General features: G+C 35.5%; 1 protein-coding gene across 1 annotated transcript; it reads right to left on the reverse strand.

Annotated features, from left to right (window-relative positions):
- Positions 1 to 10,646: 10,646 nt before the first annotated feature.
- On the reverse strand, positions 10,647 to 11,039 carry LOC113339478. The gene is made up of 2 exons (XM_026584741.1): positions 10,844 to 11,039; positions 10,647 to 10,780 (listed from the first exon to the last, which is right to left on the reverse strand). The coding sequence occupies exons 1-2, from the start codon at positions 11,037 to 11,039 to the stop codon at positions 10,647 to 10,649; spliced, it is 330 nt and encodes a 109-aa protein (XP_026440526.1).
- Positions 11,040 to 11,316: the final 277 nt, after the last annotated feature.

An 11,316-nucleotide genomic window follows, 5' to 3' on the forward strand; every position in this document is an offset into this window, starting at 1 on the left:
GGGAGTAGGAGTGCTTAAAAGTTTAACCTAAGCTGTCAATGAGGGAAGCAAACAATATGGCAGATGGGAAAGATGGGAAAACAGTTAACCAAGCAAGCAAATGACATGTAATAAAAACAGCAAGGAACCAAGGCTGTAAGCCAAGGGCAGGGGTGAGATTGTGCACTGATTTCAGTGCACAACAGCTACAAATTGCAAGGAAAACAGGTAAGAAAAACAGTAAATGAAATAAACTGAACAGGAAGCAAAATAGAACTGAAATAAAGTGACTGTAAAAGGATTTGTGATTAAGCCAAGGCTTAGGATCCACCTTGTGTCCTAATCAAACAACATGTTTCTAGGTTGAGTTAAAAATCCTATGCATACATCTAGAATGGGAGGAAGACTAATTTGCTCACTAGTTTGCCCCTAGCATTGACTGTCTTTTGACAGAACAATCAATCACAGGCACTATGAGCATTAACCTCTTCCCATTGCTCAATCAAAACACACATCAGGAGAACTATCCTAGCAACTTGTCAATTGACAGTGCACAAGGCTTCAACTGAGCCTTAGCTTAGTGCTACTTAGCTCATGCTAAACATGTTACAAACACAAGCATTCATTATACAAAATAATTCAAACACAACATACACATAACATTCAACTGTTAATTGCATAAAAAGAACAGAAATTGGAATTGCATAAAATTTGTTTCAATTCTCTCCTGGCTAGTCCAGAGATCCTCCCCCCTTACATCACTAGAGACATCAATTTATACCCAATTACACATTTAGGGTTTTCCCCCAATTTTCCCCCAAAACAGTAGAACTAGGGTTTGGTGAAACTCACCTAATTCGTTGGAATTGATCGCATGCATGCTAACCCAATCTTCTTCTGACTCTACTGCTGCTTTCTCACGCTCCAATTACTCTACTAACTCAACCTAATTCATCAATTTTTCTTCTAGGTTTTCAGAGAAAGATGAGAAGAGAAATTAGTGAATTAGATAGGTAGAGGGGTAGGGGGTTGATGGGAGAAGGATGGGTGTGGTTGGTTTGGGTAGTTGAGGCAGGTGAGGTGGTGGTTGCGAAGGCAGAGCAGGTGGAGAAGATGGTGGTGGTCTGCAACAGGCATGGAGGGGGAGAGGTCGATGGAAGAAGGAGAAGGGGGTGTTTGGTAGGGGTATATGGCTCGGATGTTAGGGTGTTGGGCAGTTGCAGCGACCGTAGGATGACTCTGAGATCAATCTGACGGCTGAAGACGCAAGCGGGTATGGATTTGGGTTTTAGGCTTTTGGGTATAGAATATGGGTTTGGGAAATGAGTTTGGGCTTGGAAAATCTTGAGCCCACTTCTTCTTTAAGAACAAATCTATTCTTCAAGCCCATTTCTACCCTTTTTGGTCTTCCGCACATCATTCTTCACGGCTTCCTTGCGTAATTCCTCCTGGCTTTTCACTACTTTTCTGCTCTATTCCGCTCCGCAATTCATCCAGACTTTATTTATTACCTAAAAATATACAATTAAGTAAGAAAAATATTTATTCTTGAAAACAATGAAAATACAGAATATGGGATAAAATGTAGAATTAATGCACAAAAGATGAGTTAAATGCCAACAAAAAGGGATAAATATATACATTATTTGGCACTCATCACTAATCCAATTCGAAAACAACAAGAAAGAATTGGTAATTGGTATGTTAAATAAGTACCTATGCAAAATTTCCACACCATCTATTAAATTTATCAAGCCAGATTCTGATGTTTCAGGGCGTTCTTATAAATTATGTGTGTTTTTACGTAAACAAATTGTTATGCGGCCTACAATTAACCACATAACATGTTATACATATTTTGAAAGTCTGCATGACTACTTATGCGTAATTTTGAACGACTACATAATTTTTGATGCTTACTTTGAAAGACTGCATAACTCGTTATGCATATGTTTGAAAAACTGCATAACCCGTTATACATACATTCTGCTTATTTTTAACATGTTATGAGTTTTTATGAACAAAAAATTTTTGTATATAAATTATTATGCAGTCTAAAATTGACTACATTACAACTATCCATACTTTTGAAAGACTCCATAGCATGTTATGCATAATTTCCGCTCATTTTTAAGTGTCGTGGGTTTTTAGGACATGTACATTTATATTTCGTGTGTTTTTTCATGTATGAATTATTATTCAACCTAAAATTGATTGTGTAACATATATTAAGCATACTTTCAAAGACTGCATAACTAGTTATGCGTACTTTTGAACGACTGTATAACCTGTTATGCATACTTTGAAAGATTGTATATAAACCGTTATGCGTACTTTTGAACGACTGTATAACCTGTTATGCGCACTTTTGAAATACTGCATAACCTGTTATGTATACTTTCTGCTCAGTTGTACGTGTTATGGGTTTTTATGAAATACTAGTACTTTCACATAAATTATTATACAACCTACATTTGACTGCATAACCTATTATGCATACTTTTTAAAGTCTGTATAACCTGTTATGCATAATTCCCTCTCATTTGTATATGTTATGTTATTTATTCAAAAAATACGGTAAAGGGATGTGAAATATGACGGCTCGAATTTAAAGCTTCTCCAACGGTTGATTTACTTGTTTCATACGTGTCAATATTGTGTTCACTTTCTTTTGGTAAAAGTTCCCTTATGTAGATATAATATGGTAAGTGTTGGAAACCAAAAAAAAGAATCATCTCCAACCCAGATCAATTTTAATCTCTTGTCCATTAAGAGTGTCATTTAATAATCAACAATTTTTCTATTTTTATTTTCTAACTTATTTCATTGACATAAAAATAACTAAAGTGGGAAGGTATCCTCAAGGTGAATGTCTTCCCAGAATTAAGACATTTACCTTGAGAATACCTTCATATAATTAAGCCGCATCTTTACTCATTTATCTAAAAAGTTATGATTAGAGAAGAATTTTAATAATATTTTATGTGTATTCTATGTGGATTTAGACATTTAGTTTGACACATATTGCACTGGAGAAGCTCTTAGAAGTGTGCAATCATGTTGTTATACATGTTAGCACGTTCTGGAATAGTTAACAAACCCAAAAGTGCAGCAAACCTGGAAAAAAAAGTACATTTAAATGGAAGTAATGTATTAGTAATGGCAATACATTACATATATAACAAACATAAAAACCTTATCGATAATTCTTCGCATTGGAAAGATTCATTTGGAAAACTAACCTGATATGTGTTACATAATACTTGTTGGAAAATATTTTTAAGCACTTACATAATAAACATAAAATGACTGTCAAATTATAATTATTTTTTATACTAATATTAATCAATAAAAAGAGTGATATTAGAAATGATACTTATTTAATAAAAGTGTCGGTTACAAAGTAGTCATACTTCTTAATATGTGTTTGCAAATTTGGTCATATTTTTTAATTTTCATTATAAAATGATTATTTTCTATTCGATTTAACATTTTCTTTATCTTTTCCCAAAACACCCACTCACAAAATAACCCTCCCTCATTTAATTGAATTGATTGAAATGGTGGTGGCCATACTTAAGATGCTTTGCTAAACTTAAAGGAGAAACATTGAACCTTTTGGATGAGTGGCATATGACGATCATGAACTGGGCTAAAATACCGCTGCGACGTCAAGAAGCGACACCACCGCTACCAAATAGCACCACCGTCAAACAATACCGTTTAAATAGGTAATTATCAAAAAATTAACGGGAATATATAAATTAAAAAAATCAACAATGGCCGAATTTAACGGTGAGTGATTACTTAACTGGCATATTTAACAAATTGATGATTGAACTCCTGTCACAACGGGGGGTGGGGGGGAAACAAAATTTTTGTTTAAAATAAAATGGCAATAGTTCAACTTTTGGAAAAATGAAATTTTAAAATAAAATGGCAGATGATTAATAATTATCATCTGCAACTCTGTTATAAGGATGTTGAATCTCTGTGAGTTTGGATACCATCACATCTAAATCTAAATGGGTAAAAGCAAACCACAGTTTATCAACAAAATTCTAATAAACATAATTATTCCACTACATGAACTAGTTTGAAGTAAAAGTTCTGCATTGGATATAACTGGACAGTAACGATACTCATAGATATTATGAGCCTGAAATGTTTACTTTAATGTATTCTTAGTTTCCTCCACCTCAAATCCGAAATCTCAGTTGATATTGGAAAAAGTTACTGCAAATTTAATTATAAAAATCTCAGCATAATCATAAAAACATTTTGGACTTGTATATATATCCTATTTGTAGGTATAAAGACACAATATAGATGTAAAGGAGCCATAAATGCCAATGAACTAGTGCGCCCCAATCAAATGATGGACACAAAAAATATGACTAGACTAACATAATTTTTAGGTTCACTTCTGTTTCCAGGGTACCTGTGGCAGGTAAAAGAAGTTGCATGCGAAATGAGAGTCTATATTTGAACTTCATTGGAGGATTACAAAAATTTGCTTAGTTACCCAACATGGTATCACGTGGTCCAAAATGCACATTCTAACTCCCAAATTTGTGAAAGACTCGAAATTGTCTCCGTAAACTTATATATCTGACATGTGATATAAAATTGAATCCCTCCAAGTATATGTGCCTTAACCTGTCCCTTGAGATACTAGCTAGTTATGGCGTTGGCTATGCTCGTGACTGTGGAGGTGTTTGCGCTGTGGTAGATATATTGTTGTTGCTGGTATTGACGGAGAGACGATAACAAAGTTTATTTTAATATTATAAAGATTACCGATAAAAAGAGAAAAGAAAAAAAAATTAGTAAGTAGGATATGAAAATCAGCTGTAAATGTTGAGTGAAATATCCCTCAAGGATATTATGACCATATAATTTAAATTCTTGGTTATTTGAACCATAGTCATATTTTGCTAGCCCTACAGATCTGGGAATTCAAATCCAAGTTAATTAATTAATTTTGTGTACTAACTAGTCCATCCATTTGAAATTTAAAAATCTCAAGAACAAAGGATGTTGATGTGTGTCGTGAGTGCAATTAGATTAAATCACTTATTTCCACACAATTAACTGGTAATATAATGGAAGAAAGGATCGTTCCCACGAAGAGAAGGGAGTTTAGTTGTCAAAAAGGTCACAAATGGGGGGTTTTGGTTGAGAATGCTTTCCAAACCGTAACCTTCCCTGTATTTGCATACGGCTTGCTTTCCTCGCCGTAACTCTGACTCTGACAATTCCTTGTGAACCTGATTCATCTACGGTTGGGTTGATATGATTTACCAACCGTAACTCTGACATAAAATCTGCTCTTCTTCCCAGGCATATGGTGTGGTTTTGTAGCACTTCCCTACCGTAAGTGGCCCTGAGTTTGCGTACGGTTGGGTTTCCCCACCTTATGTATTTCCAGAACTTGGTCCTTTCTTCTTTTTATTTATTTCAACTACGATTCCATTGACTTTGGATGATTCACCTAAAGAAACAAATAAAACACAAAACAAGAGTAATACAAGGATAACATGCAAGAAATATAGCTAAAACAAGTATGGAATGGACACTAAAATCATGTGAATTATGCACTTATCAAATTCCCCACACTTAGATTTTGCTAGTCCTAGATCAAACTAACTAAAGTACAACAACTCCATGTTGTTGAGGATACGGATGCACTTAGCAAATGCAACATGCCTTTATACCCCTAGGTGTCCCTAGTGGACGAGTTATAGTTTCGTGAGGGATTACGAGAGATATACCCACAAAACCTACTCCAACTTCAAAGTGTTCCAGCTTCCCAAGCATCCAAAGAGATATGAGGACATAGAGTTTCTGCATGCTAGTAATAAGAAGTAAGAAATACCAAAGAAAATATTCATTCTTAAATCTTGAGTGAGAAATAACCACACCATAATGAGAGAATGCGTGTTTGAGAGCGATCAATAAGCATTTCGCCTCGACTTCTACCTCACTTAACATGATTTTATGATAATTGCACTCAATAAGACGTCTTTTTATGGGTATCACATGTGTGTAGGTAGGAATGAAGAGAGAATCCTATACACATTGAATGGTGGGAAGGAAACCTTCCGAATTATTTCTGGAGACTCCACAAAATCGTGAAAAATAAGAATATTTCTGATGATCTCTAAGAAAGGAAATCAACCATTATTATTAAAAATAGAGGATCAGAGTACTTACCACCTTCACATTTGATTGCAATGATGATAACACCACTCTCACAGCATCCAATGGAACGTAATCTTCAGCTCGTCTTCTTCATCTTCTTGGTCTTCGTCTTCGGTCTTCAACTATTGATGATAAACTAACAGAATTTTTAGGTTCACTTCTGTCTCCAGGGTACCTGTGGCAGGTAAAAGAAGTTGCATGCGAAATGAGAGTCTATATTTGAACTTCATTGGAGGATTACAAAAATTTGCTTAGTTACCCAACATGGTATCACGTGGTCCAAAATGCACATTCTAACTCCCAAATTTGTGAAAGACTCGAAATTGTCTCCGTAAACTTATATATCTGACATGTGATATAAAATTGAATCCCTCCAAGTATATGTGCCTTAACCTGTCCCTTGAGATACTAGCTAGTTGTGGCGTTGGCTATGCTCGTGACTGTGGAGGTGTTTACGCTGTGGCAGATATATTGTTGTTGCTGGTATTGACGGAGAGACGATAACAAAGTTATTTTAATATTATAAAGATTACCGATAAAAAGAGAAAAGAAAAAAAAATTAGTAAGTAGGATATGAAAATCAGCTGTAAATGTTGGGTGAAATATCCCTAAAGGATATTATAACCATATAATTTAAATTCTTGGTTATTTGAACCATAGTCATATTTTGCTAGCACTACAGATCTGGGAATTCAAATCCAAGTTAATTAATTAATTTTGTGTACTAACTAGTCCATCCATTTGAAATTTAAAAATCTCAAGAACAAAGGATGTTGATGTGTGTCGTGAGTGCAATCAGATTAAATCACTTATTTCCACACAATTAACTGGTAATATAATGGAAGAAAGGATCGTTCCCACGAAGAGAAGGGAGTTTAGTTGTCAAAAAGGTCACAAATGGGGGGTTTTGGTTTTTAGATTTCAAAGTAAATAAACAAAGCAATTGAAATTGAGTTGTAAGCAATAAGGAGAGAGATGATCGAGGAATCCTTCTTTGTTACTAAACCGTCAATGAGTTAATATATTCATCCGTTCATCATTAATCATAGATTATCATCAACCGTGGGATAACAACTAGTGCAGTGTTATCCTCTAAAGTCCTTTGGTCACTGGATACCGAAGCGCTCGAATATCAGATTCTACTCGCCAAGCCACCAAGTAGTAGCGCACTCAAGGTGTAACTTGGTCGAATACTTTAGGTTTTAAGACTTAGGTTAATCTTAGTAGTTAGACTCTTAGGCAAGGTCCACTTTCTAATATTGTTCTACACGCGATTCTCCACAGAATCCCTCTACACGGTCTCACGTTTTCTACTTGTGTAAGGATTATTCAACAATTACACGGATATCCTAACCCTTTACTAGAAATAGATCAATTAATAAACTACTATAGTTGGCCACCTAGAGCAATCAATTTATCAATCATAAGCATTAATCAAAGTAGAAGCAAACGATAATCATATGAAGAAATCAAACTAGATGCATATATTAAACCAAATCAAGTCGAGAACTTAGAATTCATCCTCAATCAAGTATGGGTTTAGCTACTCATGGATGTAGAAGCATGTTATACAATTTATAAACTAGAGAAGAAATCGTTACGATTAATGATAACCGCTTCGAAACCCTAGATCCATTGTTATTCTTTCTCTCCAAGCTTGCAAAGTTGTGTCAAAAGATATCTTCTTAATGTCTTGAGGCTCTCCTTATATAGTACCCACGAAATATAGGGTTTAGAATCCGTCCGGGACCGGGTTTACACGTTTTAGAAGTCAAAAGTCGCACCTTCAGCACCTGGCTACGGTTGGGTTTTTATATGTTTTCCCACCGTAATGTCCCCTGAGATTACGTACTGTTGGGAATTTTGAGTTTCCCAACCGTAAGTTCATCTGTGTTTGCATACGGTTGGGTTCTGAATCCCCTCCTTTACATTGTTTCACCATTTTGGCCACAACTTCTTCATCCGACGTCTGATTAAGCTCATTCTTTTTGCGTTAATTTTGTCTTGTCGTCCTCTACAATATGGTGTCTTCAAATCCTTCATATCTTCTCATTTTTGTCTACGTTTTGGTTGAGAATGCTTTCCAAACCGTAACCTTCCCTGTATTTGCATACGGCTTGCTTTCCTCGCCGTAACTCTGACTCTGACAATTCCTTGTGAACCTGATTCATCTACGGTTGGGTTGATATGATTTACCAACCGTAACTCTGACATAAAATCTGCTCTTCTTCCCAGGCATATGGTGTGGTTTTGTAGCACTTCCCTACCGTAAGTGGCCCTGAGTTTGCGTACGGTTGGGTTTCCCCACCTTATGTATTTCCAGAACTTGGTCCTTTCTTCTTTTTATTTATTTCAACTACGATTCCATTGACTTTGGATGATTCACCTAAAGAAACAAATAAAACACAAAACAAGAGTAATACAAGGATAACATGCAAGAAATATAGCTAAAACAAGTATGTAATAGACACTAAAATCATGTGAATTATGCACTTATCAAATTCCCAACACTTAGCTTTTGCTAGTCCTCGATCAAACTAACTAAAGTACAACAACTCCATGTTGTTGAGGATACGGATGCACTTAGCAAATGCAACATGCCTTTATACCCCTAGGTGTCCCTAGTGGACGAGTTATAGTTTCGTGAGGGATTACGAGAGATATACCCACAAAACCTACTCCAACTTCAAAGTGTTCCAGCTTCCCAAGCATCCAAAGAGATATGAGGACATAGAGTTTCTGCATGCTAGTAATAAGAAGTAAGAAATAATATTCATTCTTAAATCTTGAGTGAGAAATAACCACACCATAATGAGAGAATGCGTGTTTGAGAGCGATCAATAAGCATTTCGCCTCGACTTCTACCTCATTTAACATGAGTTTATGATAATTGCACTCAATAAGACGTCTTTTTATGGGTATCACATGTGTGTAGGTAGGAATGAAGAGAGAATCCTATACACATTGAATGGTGGGAAGGAAACCTTCCGAATTATTTCTGGAGACTCCACAAAATCGTGAAAAATAAGAATATTTCTGATGATCTCTAAGAAAGGAAATCAACCATTATTATTAAAAATAGAGGATCAGAGTACTTACCACCTTCACATTTGATTGCAATGATGATAACACCACTCTCACACCATCCAATGGAACGTAATCTTCAGCTCGTCTTCTTCAACTTCTTGGTCTTCGTCTTCGGTCTTCAACTATTGATGATAAACTCTTGAACTTCGTATAAGTTCGACAATTTTTTAACTTTTTCCCTCTATTTCCTTGTTGCTTGAAACTTCCTTATAAATTTTTCTTCCTCGTGACCTTATTGAACAAATAACAACCTAAATGCGAATCTTTTTGTATTTTTCATTTTTTTTTAATTGACAAAAACATTGTAACTACAAAAATAATAATGAAATTAAAATTAACATTGCCATAAAAGAAGTACTTTACCACTTTGATATTCACAACTTGTATTGTCTTCGTATCATAAACTTCAATAACTCTCATCTTTTGATTTTCTTCGCTCTTATAAATAAGTCTTCATACTTGGATATAAAAATTATGCTCCTTATGTATAAGTCTTCAACATGTATATAAAAATCTTCTCATTGTATGTTGCTTTACTTGGATATGAAATTTGCTCTTACTCATATTGTTGCTTCTAAACCTCAAACGTCTTCAACTTTCCTTGTAGATTTTGATGTCGCTCCCTTGTTGATGATGATGGTGTGTTTCTATGGAGCCGTTGTTGGTGAGAGAGAGAATGGTGCTAACTGCAAATCAAACTACAAGAAGGTGGTTTTTATCTATAGACGACCCCCTCATGATTGGAAAAATTAGCACTCAAGAGATCAAAGAGTAGTGCTTCTATTGGTGGGAGGTTGGGTAGCTCACCATTCTACCCGGAATTAACGTACGGTGACACACACTCAAAAGAAAGCTCTTTAGTCATATACAAAGAAATCTGGTCTGGTGCCTCAGTTGATATGAAAATAGGTAATCTTCACTAATGATTGATCAGCAACTCTAATAATGCATTTCTCCCTGCTCCTAATTTGCGTCACCGGCATGATTAAATCCATTATTTAACACTCCAATTCGTAAGAAATCCGAACGTAGTTCCCCAAAACTTCCAAATTCAGTTATGCCGGTAAGAATTCTCTATGTAATCATACCTAGAATATGCTAGTGACTCTAAAATATCTAAAAGTTGAAGGTTTTTTATGCAAAATTTTGAAAAATCAAAGACCAAAAACTATATATGCAAAATACTCCCCCACACTTATACTTTACATTGGCCTCAATGTAATTGACTCATCCTAAGTAAAATCAAGGTGGGAAATCAAAATATGATATGAAAAGCTAAGAAAGATAAAGTACAAAAGATAGAGATACAAAACCGACGGGGTGCCTCCCATTTAGCGCTTAGTTTAACGCCTCGGACAGACTTGGAATTCTCCAAACTACTCCTCCAGAAGGAGTAAATCACGAAGCTCAATCACGTCCACATTCTCCGTAGGAAAGTTTTCGTAATATGGCTTTAATCTATGGCCGTTTACTTTGAAAATTGTCCGTTTTGTGAGACTAGTAACTTCAACTGCACCACAAGGAAAAACATTAGTAACAACAAAAGGTCCACTCCAACGTGACCTTAGCTTACCAGGAAATGATTTAAAACGAGAATTAAATAAAAGGACTTTTTGTCCCACAACAAAACTCTTTCTAGAAAGCATCTTGTCATGGAAAAGTTTAGTCTTCTCTTTGTAAATTCGAGCACTCTCATAAGCATCATTACGTATATCCTCTAGCTTATTAAGTTGTAACTTTCTATGTTTCCCTGCATTGTCATAATCCATGTTGCACATCTTTATCGCCCAATAAGCCTTATGTTCAAGTTCAACCGGAAGATGACAAGCTTTTCCATACACCAACCGATATGGAGACATACCAATCGGTGTTTTGTACGCCGTTCTATACGCACAAAGTGTATCGTTGAGTCTATCACTCCAATATTTCCGTGTTGTGTTAACGGTTTTCTCCAAGATGGACTTGATCTCACGATTTGAAATTTCAGCTTTCCCACTAGTTTGTGGGTGATATGGCGTACCGACCTTGTGATTTATGTTGTACTTC

This window comes from Papaver somniferum, unplaced genomic scaffold (assembly GCF_003573695.1).
Source record: "Papaver somniferum cultivar HN1 unplaced genomic scaffold, ASM357369v1 unplaced-scaffold_21, whole genome shotgun sequence".
Lineage (NCBI taxonomy): Eukaryota > Viridiplantae > Streptophyta > Magnoliopsida > Ranunculales > Papaveraceae > Papaver > Papaver somniferum.